Source organism: Symphalangus syndactylus, chromosome 6, assembly GCF_028878055.3.
Source record: "Symphalangus syndactylus isolate Jambi chromosome 6, NHGRI_mSymSyn1-v2.1_pri, whole genome shotgun sequence".
NCBI lineage: Eukaryota > Metazoa > Chordata > Mammalia > Primates > Hylobatidae > Symphalangus > Symphalangus syndactylus.
In genome coordinates this window covers 23,463,613-23,490,714 of record NC_072428.2, presented here as the reverse complement: position 1 = coordinate 23,490,714, position 27,102 = coordinate 23,463,613, and the positions used below count along the sequence as shown (strand labels likewise).

General features: G+C 39.2%; 1 protein-coding gene and 1 long non-coding RNA gene across 4 annotated transcripts in view; one reads left to right on the top strand and one right to left on the bottom strand.

Moving 5' to 3' along the window:
- The first annotated feature begins 377 nt into the window (after positions 1 to 377).
- PRRG4 (proline rich and Gla domain 4) lies at positions 378 to 25,820 on the top strand. Of its 3 annotated transcripts, none has more exons than XM_063641027.1 (6): positions 378 to 463; positions 1,490 to 1,614; positions 7,628 to 7,791; positions 9,736 to 9,784; positions 11,707 to 11,839; positions 25,248 to 25,820. In XM_063641027.1, the coding sequence occupies exons 2-6, from the start codon at positions 1,512 to 1,514 to the stop codon at positions 25,477 to 25,479; spliced, it is 681 nt and encodes a 226-aa protein (XP_063497097.1). In that variant the 5' UTR covers positions 378 to 463; positions 1,490 to 1,511; the 3' UTR covers positions 25,480 to 25,820. The 3 variants fall into 3 exon arrangements, with proteins under 3 accessions (XP_063497097.1, XP_055137974.2, XP_063497096.1); XM_055281999.2 differs by lacking the exon at positions 378 to 463 and adding an exon at positions 674 to 1,156; XM_063641026.1 differs by lacking the exon at positions 378 to 463 and adding an exon at positions 770 to 845.
- The window catches only part of LOC134736873 (uncharacterized), a 54,843-nt gene continuing 35,887 nt past the window's right edge, over positions 8,147 to 27,102 (bottom strand). The window contains exons 3-4 of the long non-coding RNA XR_010121288.1: positions 9,164 to 9,303; positions 8,147 to 8,208 (exon numbers count right to left, since the gene is read on the bottom strand). This is a non-coding gene — a long non-coding RNA (uncharacterized lncRNA). The remainder of the gene's footprint in view (positions 8,209 to 9,163; positions 9,304 to 27,102) is intronic.

Here is a 27,102-nt window from a genome sequence, read left to right as displayed (position 1 = left end):
AGCTACTCCGGAGGATGAGACAGGAGGATCTCTTGAGCCCAGGAGCTCAAGGAGCCAGCCTGGGCAACAAAGTGAGACCCCCTACTCTGAAAAAGAAAAAAGAAAAGAAAAAAATTAAGTTCAGAAGTATGAGAACAAATTTTATTAATCTCTATGAATCTACATAAATCTCTATAAAATGTACATACTGATACTTTAAACATACTACTATGGAAAATACTAGAAAATACAAGCACGCTCACTCAGGTATTCTGTTAGGAGACAGAGTGATGACGTTATTACACGTCAAATAGCCCCTGGAAATTTCCACTGTACACTCTTGAGAGAATGAAAGTGAAAATGGCAAATCGTGTATTGTTACTATAATGGAAATAGTTTTGCCCTCAGAGACCCCTGGAAAAGATCTTGGAGACATCCCAGACCCGGCAGGCCACCATTGGAGAACCAATGTAATCAATTACTTGTAAGGCCATTTCCATTTCTTATCACGAATAAAGGGTATTTTGTCTGATGTATATCTTGTCCTCGTCCCCGGACCACGCCTTTGAGAACAGTTGACCTGTAACCACAGGACTCCTGGCCCAGTGGGACCCAAAGCGAAAAGCCCTGGACGCGCCGAGAGCGCTGTGCTTAAGACTGAGAACCGAAATGCTCCCTGAATTAGAGGCATTGAGAACGCCGAGTGCAGACACAAATCGAAAAGCAGCCATCCGCGCCGCCAAGGCGGGGCCAGAACTGGCGGCAGGCGGCTGGCCCGCCCGGGGATGGGGCAGAAGCTGGGGCGGCTGAGAGCGCAGCGCGAGCTCCGGGGAGACGCCGGCCCACTGCCCGCCCGCTCGCCGCAGGTAGGCCCGGCCCCCAGGAGGTGGGGCGCGGCCAGGTGTCCCCAGGTAGCCGCCTCCTCCCTTCCTCCGTCGGCCGCCTCCCCCGACCGAGGCAGGACCTCGCGCCGGGCGTGTTCCCCGGGAGCCCCTGTGCGGACCCCAGGCGCTTCCCGGGTTTGCGCGCGGGGGCCACCCAGACCCTGCGGAGAGCGAGGCCCGGAGCGTCGCCGAGATTTGAGGGCGCCGGAGACCGAGGGCCTGGCGGCCGAAGGAACCGCCCCAAGAAGAGCCTCTGGCCCGGGGGCTGCTGGAACATGTGCGGGGGGACACAGGTACGAGGCCTGGCGGCAGGACCTCGGCGGGGAGGGGCTTACCGGGAAAGGGCCACCTCGGCGGACTGGGTTGGATTCGAACACATAGTCGAGGGTTGCCCACAGCGACAGGTGCCCGATCAGCCCTCGGCAGGGTCCCTGAGCACGGCGTTTGTCCCAGGCGCTCTCAGGGGCTGCTTTTTGGGCGCGCGTCGGGTCCCGGCGACCGAAACCGCGCGCGGGGAGCTCTTGCGCCTAGGCTTTGAGTAAAACAGGTTGGTGATTCAGTTCGACAGAAACTCAAAGTGCTGAGCTAGGGGCCTTTTTCTAAAATATGTTTTTTGTTTGTTTTAGTTTGTTTGACAGTTGCCAGACTATGTTTACGCTTCTGCTTCTACTCAGCCAACTGCCCACAGTTACCCTGGGGTTTCCTCATTGCACAAGAGGTCCAAAGGCTTCTAAGCATGCGGGAGAAGAAGGTAAGCACGAAAACGTCCCTGGAACCCAGAGCCCCATAGCACAGATCTCAGTGAGAAAGTGCAGTATTTGAAATTACATACCCCCAGCAATCATAGAAACACTAAAATATCCTTTAGTTTAATTTGTGGTATATTTGGCAAGGTTGTGTTTTTTTATGTTCTTTAACTGCAATTTATAGAACTTGATTTCTGTGAGTCTCCTTTAATAAGTATATATGTAAGACTTAGTTTGTGGTTAATTGAATGGAAAACCTATTTCAGCTTCTGAAAAATCAGTGAGTGACATTTCTCTAGATGAAGCTGTGTGGCGATTATAATAAGCATAATTACTTGTTCTTCCTGGAAAGGCGAACCGGGAGTCCAGGATCTAGTCTGGACTTGTGAGACCCTGGGCGAGATAACTTAATCCCGTTTGGCTTGAATGTCTTCATCTGTAAAAGTGATGGGGGTGGGGCGTAAAATGATCTCTGAGGTCCTTTTTGACTTCAGATGGTCTAGCTGTCTAGATAAAAGCAGCTAGTTGAGAAAAGATTAGGTTTGGGCTTGCTAACCTAGAAGTCCACAGTTTTTAGGTTTCAGATCATTAACAGTTTGTTTCCTGCCTATATTTTAAAAGCCTAACCTAGTAAAACCAGAAGAAAAAAAAAGCCTCTGGCTCTCAGCATCCTTCTCCCTGACTATTCATGGTGCTTCCCCACTCAGTGTCAGTACTCTGGATCCACGTCTCCACACATTCCTGCCTCTTATCCCTTCTCATCAGATCCGATTCTCAGCTCATTTTCATTTGGGAAGGATCTGTTACACTAGTACTCCTAACTGACTTTATTAATGATTAATACAGCTGTGTGTGTGTTGAGATAGAACAATCCATTAACCCAAAGGCATGAAACTCTGATGACAGAATTCTAGCAACTGGATAGGCTAGCTAGAGGGATAGGGAGAGATTTTGGAAGAGGATCCTTTTTAGTCCCTCTCAAGCTGCACCGTATATGTAAGTCCACTTAGAAGGTTGCACTTATAAGGTTCCATAATCAGATGCTCTTCCCTAAAATGATTGTGAGTGCAATCATTCATTCACATGACACGGGTGTAAGAGACACTCTCGCCGGCACAGTGGCTCACACCTGTAATCCTGGCACTTTGGGAGGCCGAGGCGGGTGGATCACCTGTGGTCAGGAGTTTGAGACCAGCCGGGCCAACATGGTGAAACCCCATCTCTACTAAATATACAAAAATTAGCCTGGCTTGGTGGCACGCGGGTATAATCCCAGATACCCGGGAGGTGGAGGCTGCAGTGAGCTGAGATCGTGCCACTGCACTCCAGCCTGGGCGACAGAGTGAGACTCTATCTCAAAAAATAAAAATAAAAATAAATAAATAAATAAATAAATAAAAGACAGTCTCAAGGACACCACAAGCTATGGAAGGAATTTAGAGATCATACTCCAGTGGAGGGCTGGAGATGTCTATGGGAATGTGAATGAGGGATCCGACACATTTGAAAAGACAACTTGTTCAGTCAGTCACCACTTGATGAACACATGCTAAGTGCCAGGCCCCATGCTGTGTGGTGGAGACATAGAAATGGAAGACTGCAATCTCTGCCCTGGAGGACATCTTCATCTGGTGCGGGAGGCAGGGTGTTTGTTAAACAGACAATCTCCATCAACTGTATAACAGAAGCCAGAACAGAGAACTGAGAGCAGAGGAAAGAGTGAGTAGCAGTAACTCTGCCTCAAGAGAGTTGTATGGCAGAGAAGCCAATGCCTTCCATCTGCAAATGGGCTATAATAAATGGAGATATGAAAAGCAACTGGAAATAAAAGACCTTTGGTGAAATTCTTTTTTTTTTTTCCCAGAGTCTTACTCTGTCTCCCAGGCTGGAGTGCAGTGGCGTGATCATGGCTCACTGCAACCTCCACCTCCTGGGTTCAAGCAATTCTCCTGCTTCGGCCTCCTGAGTAGCTGGGATTACAGGTGCGCACCACTGTCCCAGCTAATTTATTTTGTATTTTTAGTAGAGACGGGGTTTCACCATGTTAGCCAGGCTGGTCTTGAACTCCTGACCTCAGGTGATCCGCCCACCTCGGCCTCTCAAAGGGCTGGGATTACAGGCGTGAGCTACCATGCCTGGCCCTAAAGTCTGATAAAGCATGACGGTGGAGTTGAAATGACTGAAAAAGAGCTATTCAGAAAACACGAGGAGATAGAAGTGAGGAGGAGAATGGAATATCTGGGTTGGTGAATTTATAGCAGTGAAATGCATGGACAGCCTCTTAGGATAGTGTAAGACAGGAAAAATAGAGAAGGGTAGAGAATCTAAGGAAGCAGAGCCAAGGCCATTGCATCCTCCAGCCATGGTCAAGGGGAAAATAGGAGCTCCTGCTGAAAGCCAAGGGTGTTTCAAGGGCAGGGAAGTTTGCTTCCTTTCAATTAAAAACAAGTTCAGGGTTACTTAGAATCCAGTAACAAAAGACAGTATTTCTCCTGAGATCATAAGGGATGCAGGGAAAAATTTGATCTGGCACCAAAAGTCAGTCAGTGACAGAATCAGAAATTGCACACTCAGGGAAGTGGCAAACAGCAGCCCCTGGAAGGCAGATTTAATACAGTGTTAATCATAATAGCATGATTAATCATAAATATCATATTTATGATATTGGCATAAATATTATTTCAGGAAAAATAAAAATGTTTGTGGCTCTCCCTTTTTTTGTTTCCTCTTCCAAAGTAGCTTTTGAGTTCCATGGGGGTGTATTTTTAATAACTCAACCTACTGGAACAGAAGACTGTCATGAGAAATTTGGCACTGCTCTTTTTAGCCAATAAAATGTAAGGATCTGGACATATTTGAGAAGTATACAGAGGCAGATACCTAATTCTCCATTCTGAACTTAGATTTCATGCAGTAAGTATAGCTAAGTGAGGCAGGCTATGGGTTGCTTAATCAATAGTTTGATACCTTAAACCTATACCAAGCTGAGAAACACCAGACTATACCTATGAATTGCTTCAACTGGTAGACTTTAGGTCCAAGAGTTTCCTCCCACTATAGCAAAGTTGAGTTTGTTCATTCAGTCAGTAATTTTTTGAGCACCTCTTATGGGCCAAGAACCAACATCCTTGCTTTAATGGAGGTTTTCTTCTAGTGAGGAGAACAGAGTGGTAACAACTAAGTAAGGCATGTAGAAAACCAGATGGTGATGAGTACTATGGAGAAAGGCAGAGTGTGGACAGGGAGTGCCAGGAGTGGGTGGGTAGGGATGGGGGTTCAAGGTAGCATTGAACAAAATCCTGAAGGATGTGAGAGAGCAAACTGAAAGAAGAAAGTTCTGTTCAAAAGAAACAGTAAGTACAAAGGCCAGAGAGAACCAGGTGTGTTGGAAGCCAGCATAGCTACAACAGAATACGTGAGGGATAGTGGTAGGAGATGAGGTTAGAGGGGTAAGGGCTTGGGGACCAGACGGAGAAGGGCCTTGTAAGCCATTATAATGACTTTGGCTTTTACTCTGCAGGGGGTAGAATTGCTGTTAGAAGGTTTTTAAAAAGCAAAGTAGGAACAAAGTCGATCTTGTCTTTTAAAGGGCCCTCTTTGGCTGTTATGTTAAAAACAGATGGTAGAGCAGCAAGGAGACCCTTGGAAGACCATTGTAGGAATCCCAGTGAGGGGTGATGGAGGCTTGGAAAATTTTTCATTCTATTTCCATTTGGTGGTAATATAACATCTACAAGAAGACAAAGGAGGAAACATAATAGAAATATTTCATCACACTAGCCCCTCTATCTACCTTTTAGAATACTTTTTAAAACAACTATCACCAATTATCCCACTGTAGCTTCCTGCTTGGTTCGAATAGCCCCTATCTGTTATTTATAACATAGAAATGGACACTGTAGAATATTGCTGCTCCCCCAAAATATAATGTGAACTACATACATAATTTAAATTTTTCCAATAGCCACATTTTAAAACTAAAAAATAATAGGTGAAATTAATTTTAAGAATGTATTTAATTTAATCTTGTGTCTGAAATATCACCATTTTAAAATATAAGTAATATAAAACATTATGGAGACATTTCACATTCTTTTTTTTTTAACAGCAAGTCTTTGAAATCCTTGTGTGTATTTTACACTTACAGCTAATTTCAATTCAGACAAGCCACATTTCTTATTTATTTATTTATTTAGAGATAGGATCTTGCTCTGTCACCCAAGCTGGAGGGCAGTGGCATGATCTCCCCTCACTGCAACCTCTGCCTCCTGGCCTCAAGTGATCCTCCCACCTCAGCCTCCCGAGTAGCTGGAACTATAGGTGTGCACCACCACACCAGGCTAATTTTTTGTATTTTTTGTAGAGACGGGGTTTCATCTTGTTGCCCAAGCTGGTCTCCAACTCCTGGGCTCAAGCGATCCACCTGCCTCAGCCTGCTGGGATTACAGGCATGAGCCACCACTCCCAGCCACAAGCTACATTTCAAGTGCTCAATAGCCATCTGTGGCTAATGGCTACCATATTAGACAAAATAGTTCTAGAACATTCAGACCTGTTTGGAAAGATAATTCATTTGTGGAAAAAATATCTTGGACAAAATGTGACTGTTCTCAAAGGGCCAAAAATAAACGTACAACTTGAGGTCACTCAGAAATCAGTATGAGTTTTCCAGACCATGATCTCTCATGAACAGTCTTTCAATTGCCTACTTTAATACATTCTTTCCTTAGAAATGGTGAGCAGTGAAAAGTATCCACACTTTTAAATTCTTTTAAGCATTGTGATGTAGTTCTCAGTTTCTGAATTCCAGTCTCAGTAATATGATCTGAAGCAAAATCTCTTAAGCTTTGTTTGTGTGACACCAGAACAAGTTTAAAGTTTGTGGGTTTTGAAAATACTACCATGGTTGGATGCTTCGGTTTTGTGTCAGCCTGTTCTTAACCTGTAGTGTTTACCATTTACCTTCCCGTCAAATGTAAAGGGAACCTTATAAAACATTATAGACACGTATTTGGGGTGTACCGTAGAGGGAGCTACTACTTTGGAAAGGACTAAATGTCTTTAGTTAAATCTTATAATTAGCTTATAGTTTTATTAATTTAGAAGTTTAGAATTTTATAAGTTTTAGCATAAACTTGAATACAGCAATTTTAATATAAAAGTATTAATTTGTAATTTAAGAACTTGGCCAGGCACGGTGGCTCACGCCTGTAATCCCAGCACTTTGGGAGGCTGAGGTGGGTGGATCATGAGGTCAGGAGTTCAAGACCAGCCTGGCCAAAATAGTGAAACCTCGTATCTACTAAAAACACAAAAATTAGCTGGGCGTGGTGGCACGTGCCTGTAGTCCCAGCTACTTGGGAGGCTGAGGCAAGAGAATCGCTTGAACCCGGGAGGCGGAGATTGCAGTGAGCTGAGACTGTGCCATTGCACTCCAGCCTCGGTGACAGAGTGAGGCCCCCTCTCAATAATAATAATAATAATAATTAATAACTTAAAGAGATCTTAGTGATTATTTAATCCCCAATTTTATAAATTAGGAAATGGCAGCCCAAAGAATATAAGTGACTTATCTCAGAGTACACACCTGATAACTTAAGCTAAATCAGAACCAAACATCTGTCTTCTCTCAGTTCAATATGTTGTCTATGATGCCCCACTAATTTTTCTCAGTCAAAATAACAGGGAACCAATTCTTTAGAAATAGACCTGTCAATTATTGGAAAAATAATTATCTAGAGGGAAAAGAGATATTTAAATAATTTTTACTTATACTGTTAATTTTGGACATAATCAACTCCAGTGGAATTATGCTAACTTTGTATTTCACATTTATCAGAAATTATCTTCACAGATGATTTTTCTTTCTTTTTTGGGGGGTTAGATTTTAAAGCTTTACAAAAAAGTTTGGTATAATTTAGCCACATCAAGAGAACTATTCACTTTTTTCCACAATTAAAACAGGAATTTTTTGACTATTTTTGATCAATGTTTAAGTCTTTTTCATTACTTTATTAGTGTTTACATCAAAAGAAGAAGCAAACTTTTTCATACATAGACGCCTTCTGTATAATAGATTTGATCTGGAGCTCTTCACTCCCGGCAACCTAGAAAGAGAGTGCAATGAAGAACTTTGCAATTATGAGGAAGCCAGAGAGATTTTTGTGGATGAAGATAAAACGGTAATGTGGTTGATTATGTTAATTAGCTGGAAACTTTAAATTGTACTTAAGGAAGTGGCACTTTCAGTTATTAGAGATTTTATGCCTTAAACAAAATCAGGATTATGTACCTGTTATCTCTTTCTACTTCCTTAAAATGGTAATTAACCTATTTAGACTTGGCTTTACACCTAATTAACTGGTTTCATAGTAGTTAGTAAATTATTGACTGTTGTGATTTTGTTTATTATATTTAAAAGTAATCATGGTGCATTGTGAATTTAACTCCAAGATTTTGTGGTTAGTGCTCTAACTCAGGCTTCAATATTTATGACTGAGTAATTTGTCCTATCGGTGACCTTACCTTTTTCGATGACCCATATTTGTATTTCAAGTATTTACTGGAAGTCTGCTATGTGCCAGGTATTCTCCTTGAACCTGAGGATACAAAATATATAGCCCTTGTCTTCGGAAGTATATTATTTGGTCTACCAGTGTAATTTGAGGGAAACATTTTTAAAAGTTCTTTCTTAGAATATAACTAAATTCTGTTAATCTTGATAAGGTACAAAACAGATGGCATTGTGCCTGTGATAATCTGGCATAGTCTTGAAAAATGTTAAGTAACTGAGATGATGATGATGATGATGATGATTTGGAGACGGAGTCTCGCTCTGTCGCCCAGGCTGGAGTGCAGTGGAGCAATCTCGGCTCACGGCAACCTCCACCTCCCGGGTTCAAGCCATTCTCCTGCCTCAGCCTCCCAAGCAGCTGGGACTACAGGCACATGCCATCATGCCTGGCTAATTTTTTGTATTTTAGTAGAGACAGGGTTTCACCATGTTGCCCAGGCCGGTCTCAAACACCTGAGCTCAGGCAATCCGTCTCCATCAGCCTAACAAAGTGCTAGGATTACAGGCATGAGCCACCGCGCCTGGTCCTAAATTCTTTACTTTTGTAGATTTCATAACTTTAGCTCCTTTTTCCCTTTCTTAAGAGTCTTATTTTACTTTTTGGTCAATAAGAACCTCCCCAGGTATCCTTCCCTACAAGTATTTGCTGTTTCTATTAAGAAGGAAAACGAAGCATATACTGTGTAGTTGTGCCTGTTGGAATTTTATTCTGTTTTTCACAAACCTTTTATAATTTTATCATAGTTCCTTAAAATTCATTTCTATTCTCTCAAGTAGCACTGAACTTAAAATTGTCTCAACAATGTCTTCCCAAATCAATAAATACCTTTCAATAAGATCTCCCAGAAGGGCACAGTGGCTCATGCTTATAATCCCAGCACTTTGCGGGGCAGAGGTGGGAGGATTACTTGAGCCCAGGAGTTCAAGACCAGCCTGGGCTTCATGATGAAACTCCATCTCTACAAAAAAGAAAAAATTACCTGGGCGTGGTGGCATGTGCCTGTAGTTCCAGCTACTCAGGAGGCTGAGGTGGGAGGATCGTTTGAGCCTGGAAGGTCAAGGCTGCAGTAAGCCATGATCACACCACTGCACTCCAGCTTGGGCAACAGAGCAATCCTGTCTGGAAAAAAAAAAAAAATCTCCTGAGACAAACTGAGGGCTTACCTCCCATAGAAAACTTCAGTCTCCTGTTCAATCATGATAGTGGGTCCACAGCCTCAACTTCTACCTTTGGTACTTTCACCTACTCTCTAATGCAATAATTTCCCCCAATGCCTTAGTGGGGGCTCCAGACAGGTGAAGGGAAAATAGCAGGCACAGTAGTAAAGATCTGGGACTGGCAGTAATCCCTTGACAATTAGAGAGATGGCAGAGGCAGTCGTGGGTGGTAGTGCTTTAATTAGAGTGAGTCACACACTCCAGCTTGAATGAACTGGTCTCCTACCTATGGTGCATACCAAGAGTTTACTACCCCTAGTCTAGGTCATTAGGACCAAATGAAATATGATAATGAAGATATTGAATAAAGTTGGGAATTTTACCTTTTTTTTAGATCGCATTTTGGCAGAAATATTCAGCTAAAGGACCAACCACAAAATCAGGTAAAACAAGAATTGATGAAATTTAATGCTTTTCTCGTCCTCTCTCTGTTGTAATACATTTTAGTTTTATTGTTTGAGTTTGGTTGTTGCTCAACATACATACCTTATAAATCCAAGGAGATTTCTCAACTATGCACTGGGCTATCTCAGACAGAAAAGGACAGATTCATCTATTTATACACTGAAAATCAAGTTTGGTGAGATATTAGGAAAATGAGATAATGGGCTTAAAGCTGTTTTAAACAGCTCAGCTAAGTCAAGACTTGCACAGAATAAAAGTAGATTCTATCTATTCATTTCAAGATGTAAGCTATTTTAACATTTTTTCTTTTTTACCATTAAAGGCAGTGGAACATTTATGCTAGATAAATTAAGATTGTTGGATCGAATTAAGTAACTTGTAGAGAGGGGAGATCCTTTATCTCATCTGTGTTGATCATCTGTAGCTGCATTTTAGTCAGGTGTTTTTTTTGCCAGCAATTCTTTCATTCCTCTTAGGTAGGGCCCCCTCCATGGCAGGTTATATTGCATAGCTACCCTGAGTTGCTTAATAAATATTATCTCAGTGGTTAATACCAAAGTATGTCTAGTTGAGCAGCAAATATGTTTATCCCACTTAATGCTGAATATTATCCATTTAATAAATGGACATTTTAAATATTTTTAAATAAATAATTTTTAAATAAATAAATTTAAATAAATATATTTTGAATATTATTAAAATATAACTATTATATTTTGAATATTATTAAAATATAACTATTATATTTTGAATATTATTAAAATATAACTATTATATTTTGAATATTAAAATATAACTATTATATTTTGAATATTAAAATATAACTATTATATTTTGAATATTAAAATATAACTATTATATTTTGAATACTATTAAAATATAAATGTTATATTTTGAATACTATTAAAATATAAATGTTATATTTTGAATACTATTAAAATATAAATGTTATATTTTGAATACTATTAAAATATAAATGTTATATTTTGAATACTATTAAAATATAAGTCGTATATTTTGAATACTATTAAAATATAAGTCGTATATTTTGAATACTATTAAAATATAAGTCGTATATTTTGAATACTGTTAAAATATAAGTCGTATATTTTGAATACTGTTAAAATATAAGTCGTATATTTTGAATACTGTTAAAATATAAGTCGTATATTTTGAATACTGTTAAAATATAAGTCGTATATTTTGAATACTGTTAAAATATAAGTCGTATATTTTGAATACTGTTAAAATATAAGTCGTATATTTTGAATACTGTTAAAATATAAGTCGTATATTTTGAATACTGTTAAAATATAAGTCGTATATTTTGAATACTGTTAAAATATAAGTCGTATATTTTGAATACTGTTAAAATATAAGTCGTATATTTTGAATACTGTTAAAATATAAGTCGTATATTTTGAATACTGTTAAAATATAAGTCGTATATTTTGAATACTGTTAAAATATAAGTCGTATATTTTGAATACTGTTAAAATATAAGTCGTATATTTTGAATACTGTTAAAATATAAGTCGTATATTTTGAATACTGTTAAAATATAAGTCGTATATTTTGAATACTGTTAAAATATAAGTAGTATATTTTGAATATTATTAAAATATAAATAGTATATTTTAAATATTTAAATAAATAAATATATTTTAAATAAATAAATACATTTATATTTTAATAAATAAAAGAATAACCATAACTAGGGCTTTTAGAAGTGTCATTTAAATTTTTTTCAGGTAGATTCTCTAGCACAAAGACTTGAAAGAAGTCAACATCAATGATTAGATGCTGTATAATGTGTTTAGACCCAGGATTAAATTTGTTGAAATCATAGGTGATGCTATATAGTTGTTTTATTTATGTTATTTTAATGATTTATTTTAAGATGGCAACAGAGAGAAAATTGATGTTATGGGCCTTCTGACTGGATTAATTGCTGCTGGAGTATTTTTGGTTATTTTTGGATTACTTGGCTACTATCTTTGTATCACTAAGTGTAATAGGCTACAACATCCATGGTAAGTACTAAGTGAAATTATTTAATTCATTACTAGACATTCTATATTATTATTTTAACAACGGGTCAAGCAAATGGCTGCCTATTTTCTTAAATAAGCCTTTTATTTTGGAAGAATTTTAGATGTATAGGGAAGTTGCAAAGGTTAGTACAGACAGTTCCTACATATCCATCACCCAATTTCCCACATTGTTAATATCTTGTATTACCATAGTAGATTTATCAAAACTAAGAAAGCGACATTGGCTCATGACTATTAACCAAACTCCAGACTTTGATTTCGGCAGTTTTCCCACTGGTGTTTTCTTTCTGCTGCAGGATCCAGTCAAGGTACCACATTGCATTTAGCTGTCATGTCTTCCCAGCCTCTCTAGTCTGTGACAATTGCTTGGTCTCCTAATTTAACATTTACAGAAACAACCTAATGATGCTATTTCTAAGGTCCTTCGAAAGAATACAAGAAGTTTCACATATGTCAGCTTCATTTTTCAGTATTTCCTTCTTAAGCAAGAGGCAGATACCAGTGTCTTCACATTATTTCCAGAGGCAAGAAGTCCTGTAGTTTACTCTGAGCCACAGAGTTAGCAGATCCACATGGCTACCCAAATAGAAACAGTGTAACTGGCTTTTAAATTCAACTATTTTTATTAACACTTTAAATAGAAGTTAATAAAATAAAATGCTTACCAATTGAGGATAATAGCACATTGATAAAGCTTCAGAAAGATTCATAATGACCATAATTGTTTGCATAATAGAAGCTCAGCATCCTTATTGAAATAAAAAGTACTGATTATCTTCCCCGTAAGTATGGCTGAGTAGGCGTAGAAACAGTCTTATTTAAAAAAAAAAAGCAGCAGATGCTAAACAGGCTATTAGAAATTGATACTTATTTATCACTATTCACACTTTCAAATTCTATGAACAAGCTCAAGGTGGCGATCATGTTCCTTTCTTTTATGATAACGATCATTTTACTTATCTTTTCAGCTAAATGGGCAGTGTTTTTGTATCCCCCCAAAAGAATAGAAAGTATTCTTTATCATATATATTAGAAGACTCTTTGTCTTCTAAATTAATAATAGCTTTCAAGTCATATCAAGTAAAATTTAAATTTTACATAACGATTGACTTGTATTGTTCAAAAAATGTCACTGTCATGAAAGACAAAGACAGGCTAAAGAACTAACTGTTCCAAATTAAAGTAAATGACATGACAATTAATGCAATGTGTGATCCTGGACTGAATCCTAGACCAAAACAATAAATTGCTAAAAAGGAAAATTTGCCTGGCGTGGTGGCTCACGCCTATAATACCAGCACTTTGGGAGGCCAAGGTGAGAGGATCACTTGAGGCCAGGAGTTCAAGGCTCAAGACCATCCTGGGCCACATAGTGACTCCTATCTCTATAAAAAAAAATTCAAAAATTAGCTGGGCATGGTGGCCTGAGGCTGTAGTCTCATCTGCTTGTGGGGCTGAGGTGGCAGGATCATTTGAGCCTAGGAAGTCAAGGCTGGAGTGAGCCATAATTGCACCACTGCACTCCAGCCTGGGCAACAACAACAACAAAAAGGAAAATTTAGGAGAAAATTTGGATATAGTTACATATTAGATAATAGTAATGAACCAATGTTAATTTAAATATTCCAAATTTATGTGAAGATCTTTTCAAAATACTTAATTCTGTAGTGGTTCTAAAATTCTATCGGCAGTCACAGTAAAAAACAGAAGCTAATTACAACAACGTGGCATCAAAAATTATTTTTAATTGGTTAAATATTTAGAGTTTTTGTTCATTTTAAAAGAGGATTGTACAACTATTCAAGTCTAAATACAATATAAAAATAGGCCTATAAGAAACTGGAAGACTTTAATCACAACTGTTTAATTGGTTTAAAGTTTTTCTTCATTGTTTCATATCCAGATACAAAATGAAAATAGAATCACATGTATAGGAAGGGCACCAAACTGGGAATTTGGAGGCAAAAATTCTCATGTTAATTTTGCCACTATTTATGGAGCTTGAAGCAAATTCCTTGATTTTTTTAAGATCTTTCCTCATCTAAAAGAGGAATGAAGGGAATAGCCTGTGATTCCTCTTAAACTTCCTTAATATTTTTTTATTTTGCCAAAGATGAGAACAAATTTTTTGCCCTTGATTATATTGTCAGAATTAGAATTTTTAAAGTTATTTAATAAAAAGAAGCTTTGCTGGGCGCAGTGGCTCACACCTGTAATCCCAGCATTTTGGGAGGCCAAGCCAGGCAGATCGCCTGAGGTCAGGAGTTCAAGACCAGCCTGACCAACATGGAGAAACCCCCATCTCTACTAAAAATACAAAATTAGCCAGGCATGGTGGCACATGCCTGTAATCCCAGCTACTCGGGAGGATGAGGCAGGAGAATCACTTGCACCCGGGAGGCAGAAGTTGTGGTGAGCCCAGCTCAAGCCATTGCACCCTAGCCTAGGCAGCGAGAGTAAAACTCTGTCTCAAAACATTAATTAATTAAAAACTAAAAAGAAGCTTTTACATATATACACATGTAAATGAAATTAGTAAATATAAAAGATACATTTTCCTCTAAAATTTAATAAAAATATTTTCTCTTGAAGGAAGTTTATTATTATTATTATTTTGAGATGGAGTCTTGCTCTGTTGCCCAGCCTGGAATGCAGTGGCATGATCTCGGCTCACTGCAACCTCTGCCTCCCGGGTTCAAGCAATTCCACTGCCTCAGTCTCCTGAGTAGCTGGGATTACAGGCGTGTGCCACCACACCCAGCTAATTTTTGTATTTTTAGTAGAGACGGGGTTTCACCATGTTGGCCAGGCTAGTCTCCAACTCCTGGCTTCAAGTGATCTGTCTGCTTCGGCCTCCCAAAATTTTCGGATTACAGGCATGAGCCACCGTGCCCAGCCAGAAGAAAGTTTAAAGTAGGTTGTTTCATTTCATCTGGTGTTAATTGCTTAAAAAATCATTTCCATTGTGATAAGAGCATCTGAAAATGTGCTGATTATGGAGGCTAAGGTCTTTAAAAAGATTTTATCCTGTTTTTTGCCTACAAAAGTAATACATGCATTATTTTAAAATTCAAATATTATAGAAAGGTATAATATAAAAAATGAAAGTCCTCATAATCCTACTTTTCAAAAATAACCACTATTATGAATTTGGTATGTAAAATTCCAGATTTTTTTCTATGTATATTATTCAGTTGGTGCAAAAGCAATTGTGGTTTTTGCCATTTAAAGTAATGGCAATTGCTTTTGTACCAACCTAATAACATATTTTATGTTTTCAAAAGAAATGTTTGTTATACGTCCTCCTCTGCAACTTGCCTTTGGCACTGAACAATATAATTTAAATATATTTCCAGTGCAGTACATTTTTTAAAAACAGTAAAATATATGTAACATAAAATTTACCATCTTAACCATTTTTAAGTATACAGTTCAGTAGTATTAAGTTGATTCACTGTTGTGCAACCAATCTCCCGTTTTTCTATTGTTTTTTTTATTTTGCAACAGTGAAGTTCTGTGCCCAGTGAACAAACGGTTTCCCATTCTCCCCCTCCCTAGGCTTTAGCAACCACTATTTTACTTTTTGTCTCTGAATTTTACTACAATAACACCTCATATAAGTGGAATCATACAGTATTAGTCTATTTTTGACTGGCTTATCTAGCGCAGTAATTTTAAATCATTAATAGAGTCTCTTTAAAATGTTTTATTGCAGCATTTCATTTATGTTTGATGACGTTTTTTTAAATTCTAAAATATAGTAAGATGTGATTCCTTTCTAAAATATGTTAGTCCTAGCCCAGCTCCTGTTTCTGGAAGAGACCACCAAGGTGTATTCTCCCTGTCCTAGAAATAGACATGGTATAGTGGTTCACTGTGTGAGCTCTGGAGCCAGACTGCCTGGATTCAAAACCCTAGTATGCCACTAACTAGCCATTTGACTTTGGACATGTTACTTAAACTTATACTCTGCCTCAGTTTCTCTGTGAGTAAGTCAAAGGTAATAATCTGAGCCACCACATTACATAGTTCCAGAGAGTTGCCATTCACGTGGGCTATTGTATGAATGGTACCCTCTGATTTTGTGTAGTATGGTAGCTCAGATAATAACTGTATGTATGTCATAAGGGACTTACAGGATTTAAATGATGTGATACACAAAAAGTACTTAAGAGAGTGCTTGGTAGCAAGAGTAGCAAGTACTCAATAAATGTTAGCTATTATCATTATTATTATTATTATTATTATTTTGAGATGAAGTCTAGCTCGGTCACCCAGGCTGGAGTACAGTGGCATGATCTCGGCTCACTGCAACCTCTGCCTCCCGGGTTCAAGCGATTCTCCTGCCTCAGCCTCCCAAGTAGCTGAGATTACAGGCATCTGCCACCACGCCCAGCTAATTTTTGTATTTTTAGTAGAGATGAGGTTTCACCATGTTGGCCAGGCTGGACTTGAACTCCTGACCTCAAGTAAACCTCCTGCCTCGGCCTCCCAAAGTGCTGGGATTACAGGCATGAGCCACCACGCCCAGTCCAGCTATTATTATTATGAATTTGCAAACTAAGATTTTTCTAAAAAGCTTTCACTGGAATGTTTATGTATTCCCATCCAATGTTTGTGTTTCTTTAAAAATATGTTAGACTGTAAATGAACTGCAGATTTTCCAGTGTTCATATAAAATTAAAACATATTATCAGAAGGTAATATAGGTAATCAGAAAGTATTATATTGCAAATAAGTTTTCTTCAAATTTGGTAGATCTACAAAAATTTTATTTGGCCTATGAAATCTCCCTAGCTTACCTGACCTGTATGATCTTGTTAAAAAAAAAAAAAAAAACAAAAAGAAAAAAATCTCCCTTAGCTGTATTTATAACCATCTTCCACATCACCTGCTGTTGCTAACCATATACTGTACACCACACTACCTTCTCTTTTAGTATTCTCAGTATTTGTATAGTGTATTATGGCACATAAAGGAGCTTACATGGAGTGATTACCATTTGAGTGAGGCAACTACATAACAAAAAAACAACTTGGATATAAACTTGTAAGATAGAGAACACTCGGCTGGGCGCGGTGGCTCACGTCTGTAATCCCAGCACTTTGGGAGGCCAAGATGGGCGGATCACGAAGTCAGGAGATCGAGACCATCCTGGCTAATACGGTGAAACCCTGTCTCTATTAAAAATACAAAAAAAAAAAAAAAATTAGCCAGGCGTGATGGCGGGTGCCTGTAGTCCCAGCTACTTGGGAGGCTGAGGCAGGCAAATGGCGTGAACCCGGGAGCTTGCAGTGAGCCGAGATTGCACCACTGCACTCCAGCCTGGGCAACAGAGCAAGACTCCGTCTCAAAAAAAAAAAAAAAAAAAGATAAAGAACACTCTTCTTATAAATGGCTAGGAATGTCAAGCAGGTATACCATCAGTGTGGGATACAACTAGTCACTTTGGCGGACATGAGTTTTAGAAGAATTAACTAGGAAGGGGTGTTTCAAGAAAGTGGACCCACAGGAGCAAAGACGGGTACTATCCAAGGCTCATATAGGAGATGATAAGCAAAATAGTCTTGACCAAAGGTTTTTTTAAAAAATAATTGTAAGCCAAGGCCAGGCACGGTGGCTCATGCCTGTAGTCCCAGCTTTGGGAAGCCAAGGCAGGAAAATCGCTTGAGCCCACGAGTTTGAGATCAGCCTGGGCAACATGGCAAAACCCCATCTCTACTAAAAATACAAAAAAAATTGGCCAGGTGTGGTGGTGTGTGCCTTTATACCCAACTACTAGGAGGAGCACCTGAGCCCAGGAAGTGGAGGCTACTGTGAGCCGTGATCATGCCATTACACTCCAGCCTGGACAATGGGAGAGAGACCCTGTCTTAATAATAAAAATAATAATGATAATAATAATAATTGTAGAGACAGGATCTCACCATGTTGCCCAGGCTGATCTGGAACTCCTGGCCTCAGGCAATCTTCCTGCCTCTGCCTCTCAAAGTGCTAGGATTACAGGCATGGGCCATGGGGCCAAGCCCTTGACCAGAGATTTAAGAACTGTGATGAAGAGTAGTGAGTGACTGGGGAAATGTTGTATAATTGGAATGGCAGCCACGAATTTACATTTGAGTTGCCAGACATGAGGTGGACCACTTAAGCAGAGGATTAAAAGGAAAAATAGCCTTTGGGGAAGGTTTTTGAGAATGTGGTAATATGCTAGGTTCTAGGAACACAGGGTTGAGTAAAACAAGCACAGTGTCTGCCCCCATGGCTCTTATACTCTGGTTTTCTTAAGTAATGTGTGCCAGAGCTGGGAGAAACAGGAAGACAGAGGAAAACCAATAAGGATGCTAGCATGGCAATTCAGATTTGAGGTAATGAGTTTGAACCTGTCTTCAGGAAAAAGTAGTCAGTCATAGAACTTGATGCCTGATTAGAAAGAACTTGGGGCCACGCATGGTGGCTCATGCCTGTAATCCCAGCACTTTGGGAGGCTGAGGCAGGCAGATCACAAGGTCAAGAGATTGAGACCATCCTGGCCAACACGGTGAAACCCCGTCTCTAGTAAAAATACAAAAATTAGCTGGACGTGGTGGCGCACACATATAGTCCCAGCTACTCGGGAGGCTGAGGCAGGAGAATTGCTTGAACCAGGGAGGCAAAGGTTGCAGTGAGCCGAGATCCCGCCACTGCACTCCAGCCTGGCAACAGAACGAGACTCTGTCTCAAAAAAAAAAAAAATAAAGAACTTGGGAATGTTGGAACAATATGACTTGAACCTAAGCTTCTGTGCTGAAGAAATATATACGGAAGCTGGGAGAAGGAAAACAAAATTTGGATTTGACAGGACAAAATGGTTCATATTTTATTTATTTATTTTTTTGAGACAGAGTTTTGCTCTTGTTGCCCAGGCTGGAGTGCAATGGCGCAATCTCGGCTCACTGCAACCTCTACCTCCTGGGTTCAAGTGATTCTCCTGCCTCAGCCTCCCAAGTAGCTGGGGTTACAGGCATGCACCACCATGCCTGCCTGGTTTTGTATTTTTAGTAGAGACGGGGGTTTCACCATGTTGGTTCAGGCCAGCCTTGAACTCCTGACCTCAGGTTATCCACCTGCCTTGGCTTCCCAAAGTGCTGGGATTACAGGTGTGAGCCACTGCACCCGGCCAAAATAGTTTACATTTTAAAGATAGCTCAAGAAAGGATAAAACAACAAAGAGACTAATAATCCACGTTTTTTTTAATGAAGGACTTGAATGGACATTTCTCTAAAAATATATGAATGGCCAACAAGCACTTGAAAGGTGTTCAACGTTGTTAGACATTAAGGAAAGGGAAATTAAATCAAAACCACAGTGAGAGCCAGGTGCAGTGGCATGCACCTGTAATTCCAGCTATTCTAGAATAGCTGGAATAATAATTTTTAAAATAACAAGTATTGGCGAGGATATGGAGAAATTGGAACCTCATATGCACATTGCCAGTAGGAATGTAAAACGGTACAGCCACTGTGGAAAACAGTTTGACAGTTCCTCAGAAAGTTAAATGTAGAATTACTGTATGACCCAGCAATTTCACTTCTAGATTTGTATCCAAAGGCATTGAAAACAGGAACTCAAACAGATACTTGTACACCAATGTCCATAGTAGCATTATTCAAATAACCAAAGGGTTGATGGAAATAGCCCAAGTGTCCATCAAAATGTGGTATATCCATGCAATGAAATATTATTCAGCCATAAAAAATAATGAAGTTCTGATACATGCTACAATATGGATGAACCTTGAAAACATGATACCAAGTGAAAGAAGCCAGACACAAAAGAACAACTATCGTATGCTTCCACTTATATGTAATGCCTAGGATAGGCAAGATCTAGGATAGGCAAATTCATAGAGACAAAAAGTAGATTAGAGATTACCTTGGGATGGGAGGATAGGGATGTCTTAGTCTATTTGTGCTGCTATAGCAGAATACTTGAGACTGGGTAATTTATAAGGAACAGAAATTTATCTCTTGTAGTTCTAGAGGCTGGGAAGTCTAAGATCAAGGGACCAGCAGGTTGTATGTCTCATAAGGACACAGTCTCTGCTTCCAAGATGGTGCCTTGAACACTGCATCCTCTAGAGGGGAGGAACATTATTCCTCACATGGCAGAAAAGCAGAAGAAAGAGAGGGCACTACTCCTGCAACCCCTTCTTATAGCAGCATTAATCCATTTATGAGGGCAGGACCCTCCTGACCTAAAAGCCTCCCAAAAGGCCCCACCTCCTAATACTGTTGCGTTGAGGATTAGTTTCAACATGAGTTTTGAGCGGGGCAGAAACATTCAAACCATAGCAAGGGGAACGGGGAGTTATTGCTTCTTATGTACAGAGTTTCTGTTTGGGTGATGAAAGGGTTATGGAAATAGATAGTGGAGATGGTTGCACCTTGTGAGTGGAATTAATACCACTGACCTGTACACTTATGAATGATTAAAATGGAAAATTTAATGTTTTATATATTATATGTAATGTCATATATTGTATATAATATGTGTATGTGTATATATACATGTTATATGTATATATATAATACATACATATTATACATACGTATTATATGTATATGTATATATACACATTATTTATATTTTATATATAAATATATATTTATGTATTATATGTAATGTTATATATTGTATATAATATGTGTATATGTATATAATTATATGTATATATACATACATATTATACATATATATGTATATGTATATATACACACATTATTTATATTTTATATATATATTATATGTAATGTTATATATTGTATATATGTATGTGTATATAATACATACATATTATATGTATATGTGTGTATATATATATAAAAATATATATATATGTAAACACCAGCCACAAAATCTTTTTACTTGGAAAACAAAAAAAGAAAGAGTAAGAATTCGGCCAGGGGTGGTGGCTCATGCCTGTAATCCCAGAACTTTGGGAGGCTGACACAGGCAGATCACCTGAGGACAGGAGTTCAAGACCTGCCTGGCCAGCAATGGTGAAATCCCACCTCTACTAAAAATACAAAAATTAGCCAGGCATGATGGCAGGTGCCTGTAGTCCCAGCTACTCGGGAGGCTGAGGCCGGAGAATCACTTGAACCAGGGAGGCGGAGGCTGCAGTGAGCCGAGATGGCTCCATTGCTCTCCAGCCTGGGTGACATAGTGAGACTCTGTCTCAAAAAAAAAAAAGAATTTAAGGCAACAGGTGTGAAATTAAGATTCACCTGCTGGAAGATTAAAGATGAAATCATTAGAGTAGGTAAGTTCTCTAAGTGTAATAAAGGAGCTGGACACAGTGTCTCACGCCTATAATCCTAGCACTTTGGGAGTCCGAGGCACATTGATGGCTTGAGCCCAGGAGTTCAAGATCAGCCTGGGCAAGATGGCGAAACCCCATCTCTACCAACACAAAAAATAGCCTGGTATAGTGGTGCATGCCTGTAGTCCCAGCTACTTGGAAGGCTGAGGTGTGAGAATCGATTGAGCCAGGGAGATTGAAGCTGCAGTGAACCAAGATCACGCCACCACACTACAGCCTGGGTGACACAGCAAGACCCTCTCTAAAAAAATAAAATAAAATAAAGTTGGCCGGGCGTGGTGGCTCATGCCTGTAATCCCAGCACTTTGGGAGGCCGAGGTGGGTGGATCGCGAGGTCAGGAGTTCGAGACCAGCCTGACCAACATAGTGAAACCCCGTCTCTACTAAAAATACAAAAAATTAGCCAGGCGTGGTAGTGCGCACCTGTAATCCCAGCTACTCAGGAGGCTGAGGCAGGAGAAACGCTTGAACCCAGGAGGCAGAGGTTGCAGTGAGCCCAGATTGCACCTCTGTACTCCAGCCTGGGCGACAGAGTGAGACTCCATCTCAATAAATAAAATAAAAATATAAAAAAATAAAGTAAAGGGACAGAAGGGAAAAGGACAAAGCCCCTAAAGGATGTCCCTATAAAGCCTATAAAAATTTTGAGAAGTTAGACGAAGTAAGGAAGAATTTGTTTAACAGACCTCTATTTCCCCTATTTAGCAGATAGGAAATGAGCAAGGTCTTTCTAGGACTTTTCACTAAGACTTTATTCAGTGTGACTTTCTCCACAAGCTGGGAGTAATCCACAAGATAATGAAGAAATAGGCAAAATTTGTCTTTGGAGGTTCTTCTTTTCTTCTTTTTCACCTCATTCACAATGTTTTTCAAAAAAGTTCATGTATGTCCTCATATGCGATAGTTTCACTCAATGACTGTGAATAGCACAGTCATTATTTAGTGTCCTCGTGCTTACACTTTCTTCTCTCCCCTTCTTTTCTTCATTTTCCAACTTTTCTGTGTCACTATGTCTTTTCACCTTTTGCCTTTTTGTCCCCCGAAACATTCCTAGCTTCTTCCCTGCATAAGGGATAGAGCAGAATTCGAGTGCAGGAAGTAAAGTGGCGCTGTGATGATGACATGTCTTCCGGGTGTGTTATTATAAAATTTAAAACCCTGGATACCTTTTATTTTAAAAGTACGATTAGTTATACTTAACATTAGCACAGTATAATGCTTCTTGTTCATAGATCATCTTTATATCCATTGTCTCACTTTGTTCCCCTCAGCAACTCTCTGAGTTTCAGGGGATATTCCAAACTAGGTTTACCAGACATTCTCTTATGTTAGCATTAACTGGTAAATACTTACTAAAGTACTTTTCATCTATTGTCCCAAGAAATTCTTCCAGCAGAGTTATTTGTTTCTATATTTTGCAAATCTGAAAGTAGGGGGAGGGAGAAAGAAGCTGAGAAAGAAAAGAATAAAAAATAAGATCATTGTCAGAAAAGCTTGCCTCATTCCTCTGTAAAAACAAGCCAAGAGGCTGGGAGTGGTGGCTCACACCTGTAATCCCAGCACTTTGGGAGGCCGAAATGGGTGGATCACCTGAGATCAGGAGTTCAAAACCAGCCTGGCCGACATGGTGAAAACCAGTCTCTACTAAAAAAAATACAAAAATTAGCCGGGTGTGGTGGCGGGCGCCTGTAATCCCATCTATTCAGCAGGCCGAGGCAAGAGAATCACTTGAACCCGGGAGGTGGAGGTTGCAGTGAGCTGAGATTGTGCCATTGCACTCCAGTCTGGGCAACAGGAGTGAAATTCAGTCGCAAAAATAATAATAATAATAATAATAAGCCAAGAAATGAAAAGACCTTTTCATTTCTTAGTTCCTATATTTTGTGGAGGAAAACAGGCATCATAGGATGTTGCCAATTTGAGATGTTATTAGTGCATACTTTCTGATTTCAGTCATGTAAGATTGTGATGTGTAAGAAAACACTGTGTAGATATTTAATGACTGATGTAATTATTACATTGTTTCCATACATTAAATTTTGAAAGTCAACATGGAAAAATTTATTCATTCAAATAAAATATCTGTCTCCTCCTTTATCCTGTAAGCAAACAAATAGAACTTTTCGTCATGAGCTAATGAATGTGGCAAGTGACTGCCTACCATGAATACATTCCAGATTTCTGACAGAGGAGGAATTGTGTTGAGCTCTCTAAGTAAACTTGTGATCCTCTCAGTCACCTCTCAACTATTGAAGGGCCAATTATCCAGTTCCTGGGTTTACAGACCTTTTGCTTTTCTTCTTTCTCTGCAATTTTTCTCTCTCCTTCCCTCCAATTCAGATCTCATTATTACCTCAAAAGGAAAAATAGTGCTCTAAGAGACATATTGACTGATTTAATTTGGAAAAGTTGGCAGTATTTTGGGCCTGCTAAATTGTTTCTTGATGGGAAGAATATTGTAAATATTGACTAGAAGTTAGGGGTTATCTATGCATTTTTTTCCTTCTTCCTTTTTTTGTGGGTACATAGTGGGTATATATATTTATGAGGTACATGAGATGTTTTGATACAGGCATGCAATGTGAAATAAACACATCATGGAGAATGGCTTATCCATCCCCTATGCATTTTAATTATTTCATTAGCCATAACTATAGGAGGTTAATGTATGTACAGATACTTTATAAACAGCCTAAACAGATAGATTTATTAATGTCTAAATCATAATTTGTACTTCACAAGTGAGAAAGGAAAACCATAGGTTTAAGACCCCAGGCCCATGTTGCATTTCATTGGCTGACAAGGTTTAGTGAAAATGGTGAGACTTGAACTAAGCCATATTTTTTTTTTAAGTGTTAGGCTTAGATTAGGGTAGAGGGGAGAAAAGATAGTATTTTGAGAAAGGGAACAATACCAGTGAAAGCACAGAGAAGGGCTGAGAACTTACTGCCTATACAGGGGAGTGTAAAGAAGCTGCCTTGGTAGAGCAGAGAGCTGTAAAAATAAGGTGTGGCTGCAATAAGAGAGGCTTTGAAAAGAAGGCAGGGGACTTAGAACTTGACTCAGCCAGAAGTATGCTGCGGGTTTGACTTCTGAGGAGAATGATGTGAAGAAAGTACTGCTTAGGAAGGATTGGCCAGGCAGCAGGACTGCAGGAGGGAACGGAGGAGAGGGACAGGCATCAGCCTGTTGTGATTACCTCTGTGACATCTATTTCCTTGGTCTGGAATTGCGCCACCTTTCAACAAAGCCTGAATTTGGTTTTGGTTTCACATCATACTTTCAAAAAGTTTTAATCCAGGAGTAAGAGAAAAGGGAATTCACTTGTTTTGAGTCCTTATTCTAGTGCACCAGACACTGCTAGAAGCTTTCCATGCATCTTGCTCAATCCACACAAACCAGCTCTGTGGAGACAGCTGATATTAGCCCCATTTTAGAGAGGAGAAAATTGAGGTCGGTAACGTGCCTTTGGTCACATAGTTAGGAAATGACAGGATCAGATTTCTTTTTTTTTTTTTTTTTTTTTGAGATGGAGTCTCGCTCTGTCCCCCCAGGCTGGAGTGCAGTGGCGCGATCTCGTCTCACTGCAACCTCCGCTCCTGGGTTCACGCCATTCTCCTGCCTCAGCCTCCGAAGTAGCTGGGACTACAGGTGCCCACCACCACGCCCAGCTAATTTTTTTTTTTTTTTGTATTTTTAGTAGACACGGGGTTTCACCATGTTAGCCAGGATGGTCTCGATCTCCTGACCTCGTGATCCGCACACCTCGGCCTCCCAAAGTGCTGGGATTACAGGCGTGAGCCACTGCACCTCGCCCAGGATCATATTTCAAACCCACGTCTGACTTCAAAGCTCTTGGTCTTTCCACTGTACCAAGACTTTCAGAGTCTGGGGGTAAAATAAAACTGTTGTGTTAATACATTGTGTTTAATGTTTATTAAGATAGTCAGTTGGATTTTTAAATATTGTCATCTCAACCTAAAAGTGCTACCTTTCCTAGACCTAAATGTTGTCTCTCTGCTTAGCTCTTCAGCCGTCTATGAAAGGGGGAGGCACACTCCCTCCATCATTTTCAGAAGACCTGAGGAGGCTGTCTTGTCTCCATTGCCGCCTTCTGTGGAGGACGCAGGATTACCTTCTTATGAACAGGCAGTGGCACTAACCAGAAAACACAGTGTTTCACCACCACCACCATATCCTGGGCACACAAAAGGATTTAGGGTATTTAAAAAATCTATGTCTCTCCCATCTCACTGACTACCTTGCCATTTTGGTATAAGAAATTTGTGTTATTTGATAGGCCTGGCGGAGTGGCTCATGCCTGTAAGCCCAGCACTTTGGGAGGCCAGGAGTTGGAGACCAGCCTGGCCAACATTGTGAAACCCGGTCTCTACTAAAAATTCAAAAATTAGCTAGGCGTGGTGGGGCATGCCGGTAGTCCCAGCTACTTGGGAGGCTGAGGCAGGAGAATTGCTCGAACCTGGGAGGCGGAGGTTGCAGTGAGCTGAGATCACGCCACTGCACTCCAGCCTGGGCGACAGAGCAAGACTCCATCTCAAAAATAAAAAAGAAAGAAAAGAGAAGAAGGAGGAGAAGAAGAAGAAGGAGAAGAAAGAGAAGAAAGAGAAGAAGAAGAAATAATTCATGTTATTTGAATGGTTTGTTCTCCCTAAACCAAAAAAGACATGACTATCCAACTTTTTATGACAAACTGCAAGGAATAAAGGAAGAGTAAGTCCATGTACTGTACCACAGAAGTTCTGTCTGCATCTTGGACCTGAACTTGATCGTTATCATTAACATTGCCAGAAACCTTTTGCATCTCTTAATATGTCTGAACACAAAAGGAAAACACCATAATCATTTAAACCCATTCTTTGTCTCTTCTTCTAAATCATATGTATAACCAGTTTTTCCTTAAGAGTGTAGCAGCATATAAGCTATAAATTTCTGGAGTATGTGCACACAAATTTATCTGGGTGGGTATGTAGTTATGTGTGAGTTTGTTTCCTCTTCCAGGAGCTCAAGAAATAACATACTCCTGAAAAAATAGATTAGAAATTTCTGTGCTTTATGTTTTTGCCAGGCATTACATTTTCTTATCATTTAGGATCATTTATAAAATGATCATTGTTTATTTTGTTTTATAATTTTTACAGGAGTGAAGCTGCAAACCCACATGTTTGATAGTTCCTACCAAATTAAAAGTTTAGAAAGTATAAATCATATTCAGTGTATATGTGAGTGTATGTCTCTCTTTTAAGATGCATCATCTTGAGGCAGATAAAAGTAAGTCCTTAATCATTACAGACTGCCAAAGACTTTATCCTTTCAGATTCTCAGTCTCTTTGTTGCTTGTTGCAAATAAATCATCTAGCAACATTTACATTTAATTAGGAAATCTAACTTGCTTTTAAAAGTTACCCACGTTGCGTATAAAAATCTTGCTATTCGGTTTGTCTTGGCTTTACCTAAGCAGTTTTGCTCATGTGACTTTGCACTTTGCACTTATTTTAATCCTCTTTAAAGGGCTACAGGCAAATTCTACTTTGCCATAATCACACTAAGGCATGGAAGAACAACTTGCCCAAAATCTAGCAGGTTGGTGACAACTGGGTTTAGAATGAGTGAGCACACTTTTCTAGTCCTATGTCATGCCTGTAAAATTACACTGCCTCAAATTATGAAATTCAGGGATCTTGTACGTAATTCTAAGTTTGGGACAGAAATTTACAAGCATTTCTCATACATACATACATTTATATATGTACATGTTACATATATTTAGATGTATTCTCACATACATATGAAAAATGTTTATGATGAATAGAATTATAAGATATGTATGTATCTTGCACTGAATCATAATTTGAAATATTT